At 39.6% G+C, this 21,846-nt stretch overlaps 1 protein-coding gene across 3 annotated transcripts; it reads left to right on the top strand.

Annotated features, from left to right (window-relative positions):
- The first annotated feature begins 38 nt into the window (after positions 1 to 38).
- Positions 39 to 18,816, top strand: Ino80 (chromatin-remodeling ATPase INO80). Of its 3 annotated transcripts, none has more exons than XM_043432589.1 (23): positions 39 to 266; positions 936 to 1,085; positions 1,260 to 1,339; positions 1,461 to 1,672; positions 1,899 to 2,072; positions 2,204 to 2,500; positions 2,636 to 3,269; positions 3,350 to 3,641; positions 3,834 to 4,036; positions 4,189 to 4,329; positions 4,426 to 4,544; positions 4,869 to 5,164; positions 5,461 to 5,902; positions 6,044 to 6,281; positions 6,580 to 6,707; positions 7,080 to 7,174; positions 7,829 to 7,901; positions 8,742 to 8,900; positions 9,020 to 9,122; positions 9,896 to 10,008; positions 10,415 to 10,630; positions 10,835 to 11,198; positions 18,037 to 18,816. In XM_043432589.1, the coding sequence occupies exons 2-23, from the start codon at positions 952 to 954 to the stop codon at positions 18,489 to 18,491; spliced, it is 4,968 nt and encodes a 1,655-aa protein (XP_043288524.1). In that variant the 5' UTR covers positions 39 to 266; positions 936 to 951; the 3' UTR covers positions 18,492 to 18,816. The 3 variants fall into 3 exon arrangements, with proteins under 3 accessions (XP_043288524.1, XP_043288525.1, XP_043288526.1); XM_043432590.1 differs by having other exon boundaries at positions 39 to 621; XM_043432591.1 differs by lacking the exon at positions 18,037 to 18,816 and adding an exon at positions 11,504 to 11,640.
- The last annotated feature ends 3,030 nt before the right edge of the window (positions 18,817 to 21,846 follow it).

Genomic DNA, 21,846 nt, shown 5'->3' with positions numbered 1-21,846 from the left:
ATAAAAACAAAAATGGTTGACAAAATAATATGCCCCAATCCCGTTTGGTTCATATTCATTGCCAAATGCCCCAAGTTTCCAGCACAAGCTCGTCGCAGGCGTTACGATGTATCTTCCGATCCTACGATACATCCGCGTCGATATTTCCTTGCGAACAAAAAACCACGAACATGATATCAACGTTTAGTTTCCCTGTTACGTTTGACTTTCGTGTTACGAGTGTTGTACTTTTCTAACCCAACACACATTCATACATACGATTTAAGGTGACACTCAATCCATTCAATCTCATTTTTTAGTTAAAACCTATTTCAAGAGAAATTCATCAACCCAGAAAATGCGATAACTTTGCCAATTATAACCCCAAATTCTTCCGATTTTTTTTCGGCGTGTCATTCAACTTATGTAATGAAATCGACACAATAAAACTTTATTTACTCTATTTTAGCATGCGATCAATTAATCATCTACTTTCATTAATTTCATCGTTTATTCACCACCAAATTTACGAGGACCATTAAAATTTGCCTACAGAGCACGATATCCAATGTAAACTTGAAACATCATAAGAAGACATTTGCCATTTACAAAGATCGATTTTTTGTATTGTTTATTGTTTATGTGAGTAGAAATCGTAAATTACGAAAATTTTCATTTCGTAAAAATTAGTGAAAATCGTTCAAAACTATGGGAATTCACTAATAATAAAAATATTAGTCTTCAGTGGCCAACCAATCCATTTTGAGTCAATCTGGCCTAGCAATTGAAAGCATCAATTCAAAAACTTGATCTTGAATAAAATTTACTGATATAAGTGTACAAAATATTATAAGATCGCAAATTCGTTTTTTTCTTTTTTTTTTAAATCAAATTTTTTCCTCAGTAATCTTTATTTCTTTGCTCCTGAAAACAATTATCTTTACTATTTATCATAGATTCTTATCATCGGTTATGAGCGAAGACAATTGCGCCATGGGGCTGGAAGCTGAAATGGCAGCTCCGCTGCATCTTCAACGATTGGAGCGCAGTTTGGACATTCAGCCATTCATGAACCAGGTCAATAGCATATTTCACGACCATGCGAGGTAAATAAATCATTAAATTGATTCTGCGAGTCTGAACGAAAGCGCCAATAGGTTTTTGCAATTAAAAATGCATAAAGATGCTCTGGAATGCTTCAAACATTTGTTTTGGTTCAGAAAATATAAAATAAGCTAGGATGAATCCTGATAAATGACTGCTACTATTTTTTTTCTTAGCGAGGATGACAAATCCGTGTCTTCAGAATCGTCCGAAGGCTCGGATGCGTATCTTAATGACGTACTCACAAGGAAAGAAGGTAAGAAAATTTTACAAACAAAATATTCATTCAAAGCGATGAATTTGAACCACCACAAAATTGTATATGAAAAATGACAGCCGATCGACTCGAAACGATAATTAAATGAATTCAATTACAGAAGAACGGATAAATAAGTTAAGATTATACAACATGTCGAACGTCGGGGACGAACGCAGATGGCTTCAAGATCTCTTGTTGAGCGATTCTTCAGATTCTTCTGGATCGGACACTGAAACTGACGCTCCAGTGACAGAAGAAGATTTTCAGGACATGCTCAAATTTCACATTCTGCGGAAGAAGTATCAAGGAAGATTTTATCAAAAACCTGAGGTCACTTCAATTTTTTTCATCTAAACTTTGCCCATTCTGCAAGATTTTCAGAAAAAAACTAGTTCGGCATACAAAATTTTCAAGGAAACTATTCCAACCTGAAAGTCTTGTAGAAAAATCTGATTCGACGCATCAAATATCGAGACGAAATTAGTTTGATATGAAATTCATTTTCTTAGAATCGAATCTCACAGTTTTTTGAACGTTTTTATTTCTGTTTCTCCAGAATATTCAATATCAGTATTATGGTGCTGGATTGCTGTCGAGTTATGACAGATTCCTCGAACACCAAAAACTCATTGTTGGCAACAAGAAGAAAAAGGAAAAGAAGCCTGAGAAAAAAATGATAAAAGTGAAAAAGGAAAAAGCTGCTCGTCATAGACAGTCCGAGAATCATCGAGTAAAAAATTTTTCACTAATTACTTGAGTGATGAATTATCATTCCAGTTAAATTCTGATTTTCCCATAATTCACCATTTTATCGACTCCGAACAATTTTTTAGTAAATTTTAAACGTTCTTTGTTTCCCAGGAACACGATTACCCCGAAGGAAATTGGGAAAGAGTTCGAGGCAAAGATGAGGAGACCGACGAGGCAGAAATGGCAGCGATGATGAGACACCAGCCGAGGCCCAGGGGTCGGAAAAAGCACAATAACAAAAGCCCCGAAGTTATGGCCATGAGAAGACGGAAAATTTGGATAATGATGTCTAAAAAGGAATTGGGCAAAGTTCAAAGAGCCAAAACGAACAATCACAAGGAGATGCTCATTAGTTGCAAGAAAGTAGCTCAACACTGCATGAAATATTGGCGACAAAAAGCTATGCAGGTAAAATCTTCGTTTCCCACTCGTTTATCTCCCGAAAATTCTTAAGGGGATTGCCTGGAATTGATTCGAAGCTGATGAAAATGAAATTTTCATTACGTCAGTAGCTCTCGTACGAAAAACTTTGATTTATTTCAGTCCCAAAAGAACATGAAAGAGACGATTTGGCGAGCAAAGCGTTTGACTCGAGAAATGCAATCGTATTGGAAGCGTTACGATCGTGTGGAGCGCGAGACGCGTCGTCGTTTGGAAAAAGAGGCGGAGGAGCAGCGAAAAATGGACGTGGAATTGATCGAGGCAAAGCGGCAGCAAAGAAAATTGAATTTTTTGATAACGCAGACGGAGCTTTACGCCCATTTTATGTCACGAAAAATGGGAAAAGCGTCACCGGAGGAACAGCTTCGGATATTGACGCAATTGGACGAGGAAAAGAATCCTCGTTTGATCGGAATCGACGATTACGATTCCGAGGCTATGAAACAAAAAGCCAAAAAAAATGCCACTGAGGCTTTCGACAACGAAAGAGCGCGAACTCGACAGTTCGATACTCCTGCAAGCTCCAGCGAGCTCAGACTCAGCGACACTCCCGAAAAACTCGAACACGAGCAGCCACTCATTTTTAAGGGCAATCTCAAAGGATATCAATTAAAAGGCATGAATTGGCTCGCCAATTTGTACGATCAAGGAATCAGCGGCATTCTGGCCGATGAAATGGGCCTCGGAAAAACTGTCCAATCAATTGCTTTCCTTTGCCACGTTGCCGAGAAATATTGTGAGTCGAAAAAATTCTTTGATTCTCCATCCTTTCAATATTAGAATTTCGTTCATTTTTTTTACTTCCCTATTTCTCAGCGGTTTGGGGGCCATTCCTAATCATTTCTCCGGCCTCGACCCTCCACAATTGGCAACAAGAAATGGCTCGTTTCGTTCCAACCTTCAAAGTCGTTCCCTACTGGGGCAATCCACAGGAACGTAAAATTCTACGACAATTTTGGGACACGAAAGATCTCCACACCAAAGAAGCTTCCTTCCATGTCGTCATTACGAGTTATCAACTCGTTATCACAGATTACAAGTACTTTAATAGAATAAAGTGGCAATACATGATCCTCGACGAGGCTCAAGCTATCAAAAGCACCAGCAGGTAACTCTCCTTCCATTCTTTAACGTTTTTTCTTCATTTCCCATATTTTTAAATCATTTTCAACGTAATTCGAGAAACTCCCTTTGATTAAATTGAAAAAATTTATAGTTTCTAGTATTTTTGTGTTATCGGAGCTTTTTCGAATTTGAAAAATTGATTGATTTTCGTTTTTTTTTGAATTACTCTTTGCAGTATGAGGTGGAAACTTTTGTTGGGATTCAGCTGTCGCAATCGGTTGCTGCTCAGTGGTACACCGATCCAGAACAGCATGGCCGAGCTTTGGGCACTTTTGCATTTTATCATGCCAACTCTCTTCGATTCCCATGACGAATTCAACGAATGGTTCTCCAAAGACATCGAAAGTCACGCCGAAAATAAAACCGGCATTGACGAGAGTCAGTAGAAATGTTTTTGTCAAATAATTTCGTTAAGAATTTTCATGTGTTGAGTTTTCGATTTTTTTTTGAAAATGATTTTTTTTTCAAGCTAATTTTCAATGAATATTCGATAAAAATGTTGATTTTTGTGATTATTTTACTTGCTTCAGAGCATCTTTCGAGACTCCACATGATTTTGAAGCCTTTCATGTTGCGCAGGATAAAAAAAGACGTGGAAAACGAACTGTCGGATAAGATCGAAATCATGGTTTACTGCCCGCTCACGTCGCGACAAAAATTGCTGTATTCCGGTGAGAACCTTGTGAACGACCGACCGAGGAGATCGAAAGGACTAAATATGCGAATAATTTTCCAAAATCTCATCTTCTTGTTTTTTTTTTTTTCAGCTCTGAAAAAGAAAATCAGAATCGAAGATTTGCTGCATTACACCGTTGGCGGCGACACGGGCTCAAATGACAAAAATTTTACTTCTAATTTGATGAATCTAGTCATGCAATTTCGTAAGGTAATTCAATAATTGGAACAATTTTTTTCTTTTTTACAATTTTACACATTAATTTGCAATTTAAAATCAGTGGGAACTTCCAAATTTCTTTTCCATTTGTTCAGGTGGTAGGAATTTTGAAAGTTTTATGAAAATCAATACCAAAATAAAAAATTTTATTTTATCAAAATTCAAGATGAATTCAATTAAAATCGAGAATTTTCGGTGATTTTTTCAAATGTTTCAAATGTTTTTCGGTTCCCAATATTTTTTAAAATACAATAGACATTCGAATAAATTGGAATTCATTGCCCTCGATGTTCATCCTGAAAAAACCCATTTCAGGTCTGCAATCACCCGGAGCTGTTCGAACGTCGGGACGCAAAGTCGCCTCTGTTCGTCAGAACGGAACCGTACGAAATGCCGAGTTTCTTGTTCAACGAGGGTCTACTCGGTTCTTCGTTGCCCTCGAGAGATCACATATTATTTAACAAATTTTTTGTGTTTGCTACGGAACACATTAATCGTCGTCTCCATCGCGACGAGAATAATGCGAATTTTCATTTTTTCTCGTTCTCCCGGTTCATGGATCTCTCTCCTATGGAACTTAACCAAATTTTCGTCGGTGGAATTTTGTACAGGTGGGATTCTGAGCCTTGAAAGAAACTTAAAAAATTTCAGTCGTGAAACAGTGCCAAAAAATAGTAAAAACAATTTAAAAAAATTTTTAGACACTTTTATAAGTTCCATGCTTCAAAATTCATTCAACTTTATGAAAGCCCTCGAGTTACCGAAGTACTGAAATGTCAAATAACCAAAAAAGATCTCAAAAAACTTGAAAAATTGTCGAATTCGTCGCTTTTATCAATTTTCATATTCTGTTAACGTGACTAATGTCCTAGTGACTAAAATTTTAATGAGAAATTGACATTTGCAGATTGTGCCACATGACACTGCTAGAAAGGCGGACTCGGAAGAAGCGTTTCTGGGAGGACTGGTGGGTCGAAGAAGGAGTGGAAGTTCCAAGGACCACGATGTTTTTGAACAATCAACGAATAAAATCTCTCTCGTCGAGTGTACGAAAAGATTTGATATTTACGAATCTCGTGAACCACGGCGAAGCTGTTTACACTCATACTAAACACACGATTCACTCGATGCCAGAAACTGTGGCGCATAGGATATTGAGAAGCAGCAAATGTGCTCCGAACCAACCAGTCAAAATTCCTCGAGTTCCAAGTACCTCTAAAAACGAGGCAACGATCGAAGAGACGAGGGTTCCACTTTTGCCGGAGCATCCTCATCGTCCCCGACCTCCCATTACTCGACTACTTCAGAGAACCGTTTTTCCGGCCTTTTTGTACGATAACATACCAAAGGTTCGCGCAGCAAAATCGTTTTATCGTTTCCTCAATCGAACGTTTGAGGAAATAAATTCGTTCGAGTATTTTCCCACTGGAAATAATGAGTTGAAAAATGAAGCAAAGTTTTTAACGTCATGCTCGAATTTTCATTTTCAGGTTCAAGCCAATCCCAGAAAATTGTACGTGAGTAGCAGCGCAGCTTCCTGCGCCTGGAAAAGACACGAAGAATGCGGCGGATCGTTTGGACAAAATGTGATCTGGAACGGGTGCGAAAAAGCTTTGGCGCTCGCGAACCAATACCGGAACCAAATGGTCCCGATGTTCGAACCCGATCCTCCCGGCGGTTTGTCTGCTTGTGCTCCGATCAATGGCTGGTCTAATATCGTAGTTCCTGGTGAGGAAGAAACACTCAATTTTGTAAAAATTCAAGAGGCCTATGGGCCAGCTCCAAAATTATGGAAACTCACAAAATATTCGACTGTTGGAATTTCATTCAAATTAAATTTGTTGATCATTGGAATTGAAATTTAGACAATCAGCGCCTGCAAATCCTTTTCGAATTCGTCAGGTTTCGTTTTGTGTTATTTTATGATGATTCAGACGAATTTTCGAAATAAAAAAAAGAAACTACAAACAGAACGCAGAAAAAATTGAAAATTAATTCATCATTTTCGATTTTTATTATTTTACAGATAAACAAACGTTGGTGACCGATGCAGGAAAACTTTTCGTTTTGGACAGCTTGCTGAAGAGGCTCAAAGAGCAAGGTCATCGAGTTCTTATTTATTCTCAAATGACGAAAATGATCGATTTGCTCGAGGTAATTGACACTTCATTTTTCAAACGTTTCATCATTCATTTTCGTTCTTATTTTTCAAACGTTTTTATGCGATACCAAAGCATCTTTTTTTCTGTCTTTTGAACTTTCGCTTCTCGACTTCTTCGCTCGATACTAGAAGAAAATGCCTTTTTTAAGTCTTCAAAACTTCACCAACATCACGAAAATCAGTGGATTTGTAAAAATAACAGAATTTGTGCGAATATTTGTCGAAGAATATTTCGTTCACGTGTGTCATTCTAGTGAAATTGTTCAATCGCGAAAAACTACGAAGTTTTCTCACATTTTTTCTATTTCCATTCTCATTCGATCTTCAGTTTTCCTCTGATATCATTTTTTAAATTTATTTTCCAGGAGTATATGTATCACAGGAAGCACACATTCATGCGTTTGGATGGTTCGTCAAAAATTTCGGATCGTCGTGACATGGTCGCCGATTTTCAAAAACGGTGAGAACAATTCTCAAGAATCATGGAAATGCTTGATAAAAAAGAAAGTACATGAGGGAGATGGAACAAATAACGAAGAATCTGGAAAATAAAAGACGGGAAAATCGCGTGCTCGAGTTCCTCGTTTCTTCGTTGATTCATGGAGACAAATAATTGCACTAATTTAACGATAAATTGATAGTCTCGAGTTTCCTCGTTATTTCGCTCAACGACAAACGTCGTTTCGAATTTCTCGCCACGAGTACACGATTTTGCGAGTGAAACTACTAGCCTCGATTCTTGAAACAAAAATTTTGCAACGAGCCTTTTCGTACCCAAAATCCGTGGACCAAAGAATTTCGAAATTTCGCACTTTTTTTCCTTTCCAATTAAGGACGAAATTCGTGTAGAAAGTTCGAGCTCGCAATGTGGCACGATTTGATAATTTAATTGCCTATTAATTTGGCAGAGAATCTCGCTTGTCTCACTGTGGCCCATTTTTATCGTCCATCGAATCGGGGATCAACGAAGCGCGAATTGCGTGATGTTCGCCCGACCGTAACGCATGCGAGAATATTAATTGGCGACTTATCGTTGGGCGAAAAGGAACGATATTCAAATTTTATAGAAATTCAACGTTTTTATTCTGATTTTTTTGTTTTTTTCTCGTTCCAGGGCCGACATCTTCGTCTTTTTATTGAGCACAAGGGCTGGTGGCCTGGGAATCAATCTCACTGCTGCCGATACGGTTCGTTCCCATTCCCAGCTTCTGGGTCACGCACGTTTTTTGAAAAAATCCGTCTTCGAGTGCTTTTGGTTTCTTCACACAATTATTTTTCACGAAAGCTTTTTGAAAGTCCCCAAAAAACTTTTTGCTCTTTCAATTTTGACGAAAATTTCGGGTATTATATTCAATGTGGATTTTCAATTTTTTTATCGACTAAAAATCTAAATTTTCAATTTCATATTTGAAAATTGGAATGAAATTGTTGTTTTCTTGAGTCTTGGAACGTGAGATTTTGACATTCAGAATTCGTGTGTGTGTGTGTGTGTGTGTGTGTGTGCACGTAGGAAAACGATCGAGAAGAGCAATTTCCACCCTCCGAGCAAAAATATCGTTCGGAGTCACGTATTTGTTCGTTCCTTCGTACATAAAATTTCTCTTTTATCGATTCAACAAATTTGATTTATAAGCCGGTGGCACATCGTACCCACTGGCCGACAAGCCTCTCGTGACGTTTCCATTCGTTTTTTATCCCACAAATGATTTCCGCTTAATGCGATATTTTTTTTTCACATCACGAATCTTTTCGATCCTGTTGCTACAAGGAAGAGTCATGAGTTGCTCGTTCTAACTGTAATTAAGGGGGTTCCCACTTGTCAGAGAATCGTGCTGACTTTCCAGAATTTATGCTCATGAAAAATGGCAATTTACTGACTTCGATTCAGAAAATTTGTCAGATATTGAAAAATCTTGGAATTTCAAAAATCATTTCGATCATCATCGACTCACGTGGCTCCATCAATTTTTCATATTTTTTCTCATTATTTTCAACAAAATTAAAACGCTTTTTCTTCGCTCTCGCAGGTCATATTTTACGACAGTGATTGGAATCCAACGGTCGATCAACAAGCCATGGATCGAGCCCACAGGCTCGGGCAGACTAAACAAGTCACGGTTTATCGATTAATTTGCAAGGGAACAATCGAGGAGAGAATTTTGCAGCGAGCGCGTGAAAAGAGCGAGGTGAGGATGAAAATATTTCATTTTTGTGATGAATTTGAGCACGTGACAATACAAAAACCACGAAACATGAGAAAAATGTTCGAAAAAATTTGAAAATTCCGATTTTCGTCTCTCCTCAGATTCAACGGATGGTCATAAGCGGGGGAAATTTCAAGCCCGACACTCTCAAGCCGAAAGAAGTCGTTTCACTGCTTCTCGACGACGAGGAAATCGAGGCGAAATGTAAGTGGCAAAAGTCTGAAGATTTTTTTGAACAATCGTTCAAAAATCGTTCTGCACAAGGGAATTCTCGTGCTATAGTCAGCTCCTTTCGTCGAGGCCTCCATACGATTATCTCGAGGCTTGTGAAAGAGGCAAAAAATCGACGGGGCTGCTCTTAATATTCACAAATTGTTCTCGTGTGCTCGAGCGAAACTTCGGGAACACGTGCTTAGGGCTCAATGTGTACATTCAGCAATTATCCTCGTTAGGTTATGCTAATTTCTCAACGACGAATAATCATCACGAAATAACGAAGCGAGCCTCCGAATTCGTCTACAGGACTTTCCAGTTCGTCAATAAATATTCTCATCCATTTAGTTTTCTCTCGAAGCTTTTCGAAGCATTTTCTTCGTGTTAACGATGAATTTCAAATATTTTTAACGACCGCATCAACATTTCCACTTTTTAATCATTTTCTCATTGCATTTCTGATTCCAATTATGAGAATCGAGAACTTTTGCCTTTTTTTCGTCATAAATTTTGAGTTTTCTCTATAAATTTTGACGTCTTTTAATTTTTAATATGAAAAGTGCGCAAGTTGGAAGATTTAACAAGGTCGAGCTGAGAATGAAAAAACAGTTTTCGTGATTGAGACGAGCGCGAGCGATAAAATGTGAAAAAGTAGGAAGATCTTCACGATGCAATTGGCGTGGAATTCTCCATATAAAAATGTGGATATTTGTGAGTGTGTTTGGAACTGTCAGAATGTAGAAGAAGGTATTCTTATATTTCAGACAGTCAACGGAGCGAGGAGAGAAAGCAACACGCTGAGGAGCCTCGGAGCGATCAGGGTCTGCATCAGAAGGAGAGGGACCGGAAGAGGAAGCTAACCGCGCTTCCGGTCAAGGTAAAACTCGCGCCCTTAAACATGCGCGCCTTCAATCAGTCGCTTCGGCTCCTTCTTAATTATTCACTCCTTTTTTCCCCCTTTCCTTCTTCTTTTTCTTTGCCCTTTTGCACGATTTAACAAAGCCCGGAACACGCTGGCGAATTAACTGGAAATCCGAATAAAATCGATGTCATTCTGCCCCGTTTTTTCCATTTTTTGATCTAAAATTTTACTTTTTTTTGCGAAGTCATTTCATTTTATTTTCTCGTGATTTATGGAAACAAACGCGAAATTTTTCATGTCAGGACATTCATTTTTCGGAATTTTGAAATCGGAACCAGAAAACGTTTTTTTCACTCCATTTTTTTCTCTTCCGAGGCTCTTTCTAAAAATGCTGTTTTTTATGTTTTTCATTCGAAAATAGAACGAAGCCAAAAAAATGTGTCTCGAGGACAACGGCCTTGGAGAAAAGTTCGCCGAAAGTACGCCACAGACGACGACGACGACGACGACGACGAGCAATCCGACGACGGTGCACAGCAACAAACAAGTGACGTTTGCGCCTCTTCCATCGAGTCAGCAATCATTCGAGAGCATCGATGATTATGGCAGTGGGGTTGCCAGTCCTGTCAAATCTGAGGTTCGTTTGAACACATTTGGTGGAGGACAATCCGAAAATTACTGAATTCGACTTGCAAAGAGGCTTGAAAACTACCTTAAAATTCGTTTCGACTCAAAAGGTTCTTAGTGCCCGAACTTTTGGGAAAATCAAGGAAAATTGTGAAAACGAACGAAAAATTTGGAGTGTATGAAAATCTCTTTAATGTTGGATTTTTTTTTCCAGGACGAAACGAGCAACGAAGGTCTCGTCGTCGACGTGGACGGCCCCGTATCAGCGTCGAGTTCTGAGGCGAGTCAAAACTCCCGAATGACATCGGAATTCGGTGAGCCTCCAAAAGTCGCTCGTCTCGGGCACCATTTCACATTTGGCGTCGGGGGTGGGGTTCGCATGAGGCCAAGCATCCGTGGAACGAGTAAGCGTGGCAGACCACGTGGCTCCAGACGCGGAGGCCCCGTCGGGGGCAAGGGTCGTGGAATGCTTTTTAATCCCAACGCGAAAAATTCGGCCTCTCCCGGACCGCAATCGCCCAATTCAACGCCGTCGCCCGGCTCTTCCTCATCGCCCGGCGATCCAGCCGCGCAGCAGGGTGAGCCCAAAAACCCCCTTCGAAAATAGATTTTTCTACTCTTTCGCACTTTTTTCGCTTCGGCATTCCACTCCTTCCTTTCTTCCGTTTTTCAAGCATTTTCCTGAGCTCCCTTAAATTTCGAACGGACGTCCGAAAACGCCTCGATCGAATCGAAATTTCTCAATTTTTATTAACCAAATTTCAAACGACCAAATTAATTCCAACGAAGACAAATTCAGGAGAAAAAATCGACTGAGGTTTTTGAAAAATTTCAATTTTTAATCATTCTCTCAAATTTCTAAATAACCAACTATTTTTCCTAGAGTTTCAGTGGAACTTAGACATTCCTCGACGCAGTTGCTCCGAAAAAAAGCCCCCGATACAATAATAGGAACGAAAAAAATTGAGCCGTCAGACTGCGATGTCTTTATACTCGAAATTCGCTTCTTTTTCGCACACACAATATCGCGAATGGAAGCCTCCCTCCGGCGGAGTCAATCTCGTCCCTTTGTTATCGACGGATTCGCACTCCGCCCCCACTCACTTCGGTCCCTCCGAGTTTCTGGATTCACGATACACCTGTGAGCCCCATATTCGCGGCATGGCGCCCATACTGCGCCTCCAGCTGACGTTTTGCTCTACGATTTACCTGCACTTTGTGTGTACACGTACGCCTAAAAATACGCATACAAACAGAACAAAAATCTGTCTGCGTGGCCATGCAGGTGGGAGGGGGATCCACGAGAGGGAGAGAAAAAAGCACGGAAGACAATGAGAAACGCTGCGGTAAACCGAGAACGAATATATTTCAGATCTTTTTCATTATTTTGCCGGAAATGGGATATCGAATTTGTGAGGATGCCACTTTTCTCCATTCGATTCAATTTTACTGTGAGAAATGATTTTTTCAATTGTTCGCTCCCTTGCGTTTTTAACAAATATTTTCGAGCCATTTTTATTGGGTTTTATCATCTTTTTGGGGAGTTTCTTTCTCGTCTTACTTTCCGGGATGTAAATTTTTTTGGTTTTTATTATTCTTACTGAATTTGGTTGTGAAAGATGATTCTTTGGATCGCTCTCTAGTGGAAATCGTTACGAAACTTTTCAAGGGCATTTTCGTCGAAGGTTTTGACGCTTTTTTTTCGATAATTCGACGTGAAATTTCAAATTTTCGTTGTTTCCTATTTTTGAGAGATTCTTTTTTTCCTCTCAGACTGTTTGATTCGCTGAAGCAATTAAAAAGCCCGGAACTTTCGGTGAATCTCATTCGCTCAATTACTCGCACGAATAAAAATCAGATAAAACCTTTCTTCAATTTTATTTTTCTCCACTTTGATCTTGCAGATTTGGATCTCTCTGAGGGTTTTTTGTTTCCTTATAATTGGTATCCTGTAAATCGGAGTTAACAGGAAGGTGTTTCTTCTCACGAAAATTAAAAAATTTTTATCCAAGAACAGTCTCATGGGAAAAATGAGAAAAACCTCGATGCTTCTGCTCCCATTCAGATTTATCAGCTTCTCAAAAACCGTGCTCGACCAACTGTCGCCCAAATTGCTTTGCCACACGAAAAGTCGAGCCAGGAACGAAAAATTTTGATGGAATTTCATGCTAAATCGACAGCAATTTCAGCATCTCTTTTCTCCAGACTCGTTTCGATTCGAATTAATCCTCAAAAATGTCTCGATATAATTTCATTTGAAATTTCAGAATTCAAGTTGAACGTGAATTGCTCCGAATGGAAGTTGGGGGGCATAAAAAGCGATTGTGATCCAACCGAGTCCTTTTTGGTCTGCGAGAGATAAGGATCTTGAAAAAGGGAGCAGATTTAAAAAAACGAGTCTTTTCTGCGGTGCTGAGAATCCTCAAAGAGGCATTTCCTCGTGGGACTTTGAAGGATTATGCTCGGCGAATGTGAAAACGACGAACTACAGTCGTGTCCGTCCAGTTTATCCCTCGAGAGTATTTCACCGCAACGTGAAAAAAAAAAATGAGAAAGAGAAGGAGAGAGAAAAACTCGACTTTGTTGGAGTCGATGTAGAGCGCAGTAACCATCAATCCCAAAGTCTCTTCGCTCCCCTTTCAACGTCCCCGAAAATCGCCCCTTTACCAACTCGCACTTCTCTCACCCCCTCGCAATCCTGCGAATTTTTATTTCCTCTCAACCTCGTCTCGCGACCGCGTTGCAACTCCCACCGGGATCCTCGTCACTTGTTCGCATTCTCATGGGGCTTTTCATACGATAAATAACCAATGCTGGGGCAATATGGACCCCCGGACAGAAAATCAGGCTTTGCGGTTCTTTGGGAGGTTTCGATGGACAACAAACTTTCCAAAGACCCTTAACAATCGTAGGATTCTTGAAGGAGCCGAAAAAAAATCTTAATTTTTGTAAAAAATCACGAAATGTGGGGCAGCATGGATCGCTTAAGAAAATAGCAGGTTCAAAGAATTATACATGGAAATTCAATCGCTTCGAATGCTCCTCGAGTTCAAATTTGAGGATAACTGGATTTAAAAACGGAAAGTCCGAGCTCCCAATTTTTCAACGTTCGACTTTCTAGAAAATATGAAAAAACTGCAATTTTTATGGGCTGGGACTGAGGCGAATAATATCCAAAATTTTCAAGTCGAAAATTAAGATTTTTAAGTTATTCGATGGAAGAAGCAGAAATACACGGAGAAAACGCTGAATTGGATTAAAAAAAAAAAAAAAAAAAAAAAAAATTGCGGTGGTTCATTTTGCCCCACATTTGCTTTCTTCATCGTACAAACGTTCCAGCGCGCTCCTCGATTCGAAGCAATGCCCGAAATCCATTCAAAGACAGCGAAAGGAGCTTCGAAGCCTCATTTTTGAGATCTGCTCTCAAAGAACGTTGAACGAGCCTCAAAAAGGGCCTCTTAAATTTGGCAGCCTCCCGTTTTGCGAATTTTCGACGAAATTCCAACAGAAAATTCGATGGCTTTGGAATAAATTTGGCATCGAAGTCCCTTCAGAGGACACAAAGGCGAAAGGGATCATCGAGGGCTTATCGAACGAGGAAGAAGAAAACGCGAGAATGAAATCCTGTGGGTGACGTTCCTGCTCTCGCCCGAGGACGGGGCGAAAATTCCCTCGCGATTGCACATGTGCTTCGAGGAGCAAGTGCTCCGAGAGAACTGAACAGTTGCCTCGCAGCCCCCCCAGGGGGTCTCCCCCTTCTTTCCCTCTCTCTCGCTCCTCCTCCACTAGGATTTTTTCGCGACAGACTTTGACTCGCACTCGTAGCGATTAATATTGTCTGTTTTTTCTGCCCTTCAACCTCCGAGCCTTTCGAGGCTCTTCTCCACGTTTTTCGTGACTCATCAGACCCGACGATTTATCAAAATTTCCCAATTTTTAAGGCTCGTTGAAAAGCTCACCGGAAACGATTTTTTTCCACTTTTGTCAATCTTCAAGCTTTAACATTGAAATGAAAACCCAGAAAAATTTGACCGAACTTGGGTAAAATTGGCTTTCAGTGACACTGACATGAAAGACTACTGAAAATGCTCTCGAGACCGAAATTTCTTCCAAAGAAGAGCCAAGTGAAAAACTTTGGAAAAATTATTTTCAAGAAGCAGCGAATGACCAAAAAAAGCGTTTTCGTTGAACGACGATCAACCACAAGCTTGATGAATCCTCAAAAGACCAGAATTTCATCAAATCTTTTACCATCTCAAGCCACAAAACTTCTCTGATTGCGAAAGTTTCAAAAACATTTCAATAAATTAGGAAAAATGATGTTCGAACCAATAAATAATCGAATTGAAGAAAAAAAAGATGAAGCCAAAAAAAGTACAAACAATCGGGAAATACCAAAAGCGAGTGAAAACAGGAAAACGAAAACGAAAGAACATTGAAAATGGTCCAATCAGAAGAAAATCAAGGAAGCCAACGTATTTGGGCTTTTGGCTTAACGAATTTATATTCGGGGATACATTTTGGTGGGTAGAAAGGCCCAGAGATCTTTGAGGCTTGTCGTCGGGTGCGCTCGCCCAGCGTATAATAGCAGGTGCGTAGCGAAGGAGGCAGCTGCGAGATCGATGCTCTTCTTAGGTTTTTGGGAACTTTTGCTGCTCCGTTCGCTTGCACCACAACTTCACTCTCCGTCTCTCCTTTTTTATCCTTCCCTTTTCTCTCATACTCGTCCTTCGAACGTACAGCACGAATATTCAAATATTTGTAACACTCGTCAAACACTTTTTCAAGTTTTATTATCTTCGTTATAAAATGGCCAGACAGCATTTCCTCAAAGTCCTTCTGCGCACACATCGCCAGCGATTGAACCTAAAAACAATGAAAATCGAATCGTTTATTCATTCGATTGCATCAGCAGGGTGTCTAATTTTGACCAGAACAGAAATTTCATGACTTTTAAGGCTTTTTAAGTCAAGGAACAGGAATTTTTCATGACTTTTCTTATGGTTCTGATACTTTTTATTCGTCTTTTAATTATAAAAAAATTCAATAAAAATAACAAAGAAATGATATTTTATTTTGAAATAAAGAATCTTTTTTTCTTACAAACTATTCATTCGATATTCGTTTTTATATCGATGATGAGTATTGACGAACCAGACATTGTCGCCACCCCGCGAATTTTGAAATCATGTTGAAGAAAACCAAAAAATCGACAATGACAATGAGCGTTGCAGAGATCTTAAAAAATCAGGTTGTTTGGTCATTTTTCATGACATTTAATGATTTTTTCAGGTCCGAGTGTAATTTCATGGCATTTAAGAATTTTCATGACTTTTCAGGTCGTTAGACACCCTGATCAGCTTTTTTCATGCTGCAACTATTTTTCGAATTATTCAAAAATTCGTGGAAAAGAAATGAACATTTTTCAAAAAAATCCCCTTTTTTATTGAATTTTCGAATTTTTTCCAAATATTTTTCGAACCTGATCACAGGAAATTTGTGCAAAAAAATTTTTACTTATTTCGCTAAACAGATTTCATAAAATCCCAAAATAATGAAGAGAATGCGAAAAATAAAAACAAAATGTTTTTTCATTTAAGAATGTATTTCCATTCACTCTCATTCAGTGTTTTTAACCATTTCTCATTCCTCGCTTATCGATTGAATTTTGAGGCTTTAAGCACGAGAGTGTGCACTCGAGGTGTCAAGATCATCGTAATGAGCGTGCTCAACATTCGTTGAGAGAGAAAATAAGAGAAACGAGCGAGGCGAGGGGAAAAGGATAAAAAATGGAGCTCCTGTAGAAATAATGAGGCGATAAATCATCGCGTGTGCTCCAAGTTTTTGAGGATCTCGAGACGAGCTCGAAAATGTTGGAGTCTCACTTCCTTTCTCCCTCGCTCACTTTTCTCTTCATTCCTTTTTTCTCACGCATTAAAGCAGCTGGTATAGTTTCTCGTAATTTCACTTTGCCCTGAAAATTCTACGATCCTCTTACTCGTGGGTGCCAAAAAAAAACGAATTTAATGCGAAGTTTGTGCTTCTTGAGATTTTTAAGGTTTCACGATCAACTACGCAAGTTTCGAGGCTACAAATGGAAACTTTTGGGATCGAGTTCCCTACAATTGTCTCAGTTTTCATGGTTAAAAAATTTTTTTTTTCCAGTTTCTGCATCAAAATTGCAAAATTTTTCCCTACGAATGAGCCCTCGTTTTAAAAATTCTTTCAAATTCGTATTTGCTGATCTTTTCATTCCCTGAACGAAATTTTCCTTCAACGAATACACTTTTTAGTGAGAAAACAAGATTTTTGTTCAGTAAATTCAATTTTTTCTTCGACAAGTCAAATTTTCTTCTCGAATATTCCATTTTTTCTTCATAATCAACTTTTTTCAAACCTAAATACTTTCTCCTTTGAATTTTTTCGATTTTGCTTCCTTACAGAGGAAGCTATGTGATAATGAACATTTTTTTTTCCAGTTTTCAATGTCAATGTGCTAAAAATGTCCCAAAACATCGAAAAATCATATCTAGAAAAACTGTCCGGGTGTGTGTGTGTGTGTGTGTGTGCGCGCGCGTGTGTGTGTGTGTGTGTGTGTGGCACTGCAAAATTCAAACGCTCATGACTCGAAAACGATTTGAGATAAAGGGCTTTTGCACATATGTTAATCTATACAAGCTTTTCATTCTATGATAACTTTGTCAGAATTTGTAAAAAATTACGAATCCTACGACGTTTCGAAATTTTCATAAAAAGGGTTCGATGCCCTAACTTTCGAAAATTTTAACATTTATTAATATTTTTTTTTAATAAATACTAGATTATCATAATAGAAAGGTTGGTATTGAATTTGGGGAATATCGGTTGAGCGGTTTAAATTTTATGATTTTTTAAATTTTACGAAAATATGAGAGTTTTTCAAAAAATCGTCCGACCGCTTGAATTTTTGGAAATTTTGTAAGATATTGTGTACAAGTCTGTACTTCCTCTATACTTTCCGGCAAAGTTGTCGGAATTATTTGATTTAAATGTAAATAGAAAAACGATGAAAATTGAAAGTTGCAAACTGTTTTTTCTGATGGCTCGTCATTCAGTTTTATGAGCAGTATATGAGCCTAAAAGAGTAACAAATTGTTTTCTCAAGCTTTTAGAAAAATTTGCAAATTTTAATTTTCAGCATTTATTAAATTCTTTATTTCCTTAGAAAATTGAAATTTCCTGGAACGTATAAACTTTGTCGAGTTGGTTGAAAACCGAATTTGCCCAGCGAAAAGTGAATTTCTTTTAAACTTTTTCTTCTCTTTCTAAAAATGTTGACGGAGACGAAATTTTCTTCCAACTAACTAAACTCCTTCTGCCCAAAATGAAATAAATTGAAATCTCGAGAGTAAATAAAAATGAACATTTGAATTTCAGGTTTGCCAGGAAATGCTGGACCAGCGGACGGGGATGGTCCGAGCAGCGTCGGTCCGGTGGGTCCCCTAGGATCGTTGTCCTCGCTCGGAGGCCGGAGCGGGCACAGTTCGGTGCGTCGTGGTCCAGGTCGGCCCCGTTTGCGTCCATCGGGGCCGGGCAACCAGGGTTATCGGATTCCTGGGGTGCATCATCACGCGAAGAAGATTCAGCGCTCACTTCCGGTTCCCCTGAGGTCGCAGCAATTATGTTCGACGAGTGTCAAAGCTTCGTCCTCGAAGTCGACGATTTTAGCGCCACCTGGCTCGAGCCCCGCAACCGGAAGTGCGAGCCAAGCGTCGACCTCGCAAAATTTCACGCCCCTCCACGAGTCCAGGCCTTTTGGATTTTACACGCAACAGCAACAGCTCATTCAAGACTCTTCCCCACCGGAAGAGAAGCCGCGACAGTCTCACTAGAAATCATTAAATGTTCAATTTAATTACAGCCGTAAATCTCTCACTTTTTATCATTGAATTTTTTTTTTTTTTTTTTTTTTTTTTTTTCATTCATTCTCATCTTATTTTATGCTGCGCGAAACTAAATAAATCATTTTTTACGTTATTAGACTTGGCCATTCCTCTTTCAATCGATCTCATATCAGTTCTGTAACCCTTTTTCGAGTCTCGAGCTCAGGGAGGCCAACTCGAATTAGTTTTACAATTGCGCATCGATTTTTGGCAAGGGCTCAATTGTTATCGTTCTTTTTTTTTTCATTAAAAGTTAAGAATTTTGACAAAAGTCTATTTCGTCTGGGGAGTTTCATTTTTTTCGAACCTCATCCCCACTCCTCGTTTAATCAAACCGAATTTTTTCAGGTTTTCATCCTCTTTATTGGGAATGAATCGAACGAAAGGCCTTTTTCAGGGATTTTTCTTCAAGTTTTCTCGAGAAATCACAGTGGAAGTAAAATTACAAGAAAAAGAGAAGACATTTTTTCGACATCGACGTAAATGGGAACGTTGTTTTGAGAGCTGAAAGAAATAACACTGAAAACTCGTCCCATCGAATAACACGAAACGAGTTTTTTTGTTCCTCGACTTTTGCCCCCCCCCCCCCTTCGTCCCACGATTTTCTCGAACTTTGTAAAAATATTATCTTTACAAACATCGAACATCGAACGTGGCGGACGCACGCGGGGATAACCTAAAAAATTGACAGGTGAGTGAAATTCGGGGGATTTCGTTGTTTTGAAAAATTTTTTTGTCCATAAAAAAAGGTTTGAAGAGTACGAAAATTTATGAGAACAAAACGAATGTTAACGAGAAAGTTTGCAGGGAATATCGGGAGATCGAAGATTGCAAAAATTTGAACGGAAAACGATTATTTTGATGTTTTTCGCGGAACTAAAACCCTACGAATATTGTTGAGCAATAATAAGTGCGAAAATTAAGCCAATGACGCGCTGAATTCCCGAGGCCGAAGCGTGAGCCCGCATATCCGTTGAAAAAATTCATTTTCAAGGTGGAATTCGAGGAAAATTGTGCGTCCAAAGTCCTTGGGCCCGAGGAGAGGTCGAATGATAAAAATGAGCGAGTGTGGATAAAAGTAAGTTCGAGTAAAAATCGAGAGAAAAGGAGCTTCGTCGTGTGACGTTGACAATCTGCTGCGCGTTGCGAAAACGAGCGAGAGATCTTTCTCGAAGAGTGTAAATCGATACTTACGAGAAGAGAGACCGAAAGAAAAAGTCCTTGCCCCGATGCACCTGCTTTTCTCGTGTCTCGTCTGCGCTGCTGTGTCGTGGCCGATTCATCGAACGCGCGAGCTCACAAATGCTCCTGCAAATTCCTACATCGACGCGATTGTCGTGCAGCCCCCCCCTCCCCTCGTTCAACGACACGATTACCGTCTCATCCCAAAAGCAAGAAGCCTTAATAACTCGATGACCTTAAAAAACACGCGAGCTTACAAAGTATCGCGCGCATTCCCTTATTTTTTGCTTCTCGGAGCCGAGAATTCAGGAAAAATACGAATTTATTATCGAAACAATCAAAATTACAAACTACCTTAATATCGATCGTAAAAAAAGTGTGAAAAGAAGCGTTGACACATCATTGACCCTCCCAAAAATGCGCTAGTTGCAGAAAGTTCCGAAACATTCACCTCCGAATCGCAAGCTCACAAAGAAGATCGACGCGAAAATAATAAACGTTCGGCGATGAGCCATCGAATCCCGCGCTTTTTGGCTCACGCATCGGTCGTATTTGTGTGAAGAGGCACCGTAAAACGAGAATATCGATAAAAATTTAACGGAAAAAAAACGAAAGAATAACCGGCTCGATTAACGCGAAATTAACGAAAGATACGGCATGGTTTTACGGAATTTGGTGATAACGAACTATTAGAACGTTTGACGACATTTTGAGCTCTCAAAAACCGACATAACCTCCAAAGCCGCCACCGCAGCAAAAGCGTTGTCTTTTTTCATTGTGGAATTTAGCAACAAACTTAATCTAAAAAGTGTAAGCTGGAACGTTGAAGCGAATGAGAAAATGGATTGAGATACCGATTTATGAGACGCCTCGAAAATCGTTGGGCCAATTTAGCGAGTGGCGCGTGCAAGGGCCACGAATTAGAGAGACACACACGCTTGCCCAACGAGTTGTTTAAACGAATTTAGGCTTGAGGGCGGGGAGAAAGCGGGGAAAAAGGGAACTGAAGTAAATTATGTGAACGAGTTGACCACCTACAGCTGCCGGCTCATTCCTATAAAAGTGTGTGCGAGCCTCCGCGTGTGTGTCCCGTGTCCCTCTGCGCCGCGCTCGTGCGTGCATGTTTTTGTGTACGAAAAACAGGCACGCTCGGCGATCATCTCGAAACGAAATTGCACCCGCGCTCTCACAGAGGTCAATTAGGCCAACACACACTCGCACCCGACTCCCGATTTATACCGAACGACGTTTTCACGTGTGTCGCAATTCGATTTTACATTCGGACACAAAAATATTTCATTGGAATTTTACGAACTCGACAATTCAGATTCGCCCCTAAGCACTCTCTTGACTCGTTTTTTTAACGATCATACTGCTCTACGCTCGCAAATCCAGTACTCGGGTAAATATTTTTTCAAGCATTTAAACACTTTTTATCGTCTTCTGCATTTGCGATCTCTTGACATTTCGGAACCTCGTATTTCTCCTTGTTGTTTGGAAATAACAGTTTTTTGTCATTTTTTTAAATATAAAAACGTCTCGGAGACGCGTAAATGTTGATTCTATTTCAAAATATTTCAATTGATGAAGAATTTTCACGAGCAACGATCGCGAGCTGGAAAAATTTAACGGTCTGGACGGCGGGGGAGCAAAGCGGGTGGTGATGAAAAAACGTGTTTTCCTAAATTTTTATTCTGAACGGTGCGAATTTCAGTCGACGAATTTCCATATCAGCGAGAAGTTTCGTTCGAACGAAACGTCACAGCAAATTATTGGGAAAAATAAAGGAAAACGTGCGTGCATAAATCGTACCGGTTGAAACAAAATGTCGGATGGACAGTTTTGGTGTGTGAAAATTTTGGCATCGAGTGTATGTGCGCGAAGGATCGTTGAAGTTTTCGAAGCTCCGAGGGGAGGGTCCAGGAAGTGCGGAGCGGAATGAGCATGAAAGAAAATCATATTTCTGTCATTTCTCGTTATCTCACTTTTTCGGATAGCCCCATATTATGTTCGCGTTTAATTGAGCAACGAGAAAGAGAAAGAGCCGGGCAGGGAGGGAGGGAGACAAACGAGTGAAAAAGAGACGAAGCGAAACGATTAATTCGCGGCAGATCGATGCTGC

Source organism: Venturia canescens, chromosome 11 (assembly GCF_019457755.1).
Source record: "Venturia canescens isolate UGA chromosome 11, ASM1945775v1, whole genome shotgun sequence".
NCBI classification, from domain to species: Eukaryota; Metazoa; Arthropoda; class Insecta; order Hymenoptera; family Ichneumonidae; genus Venturia; species Venturia canescens.
This window is presented reverse-complemented; position numbering and strand designations above follow the sequence as displayed.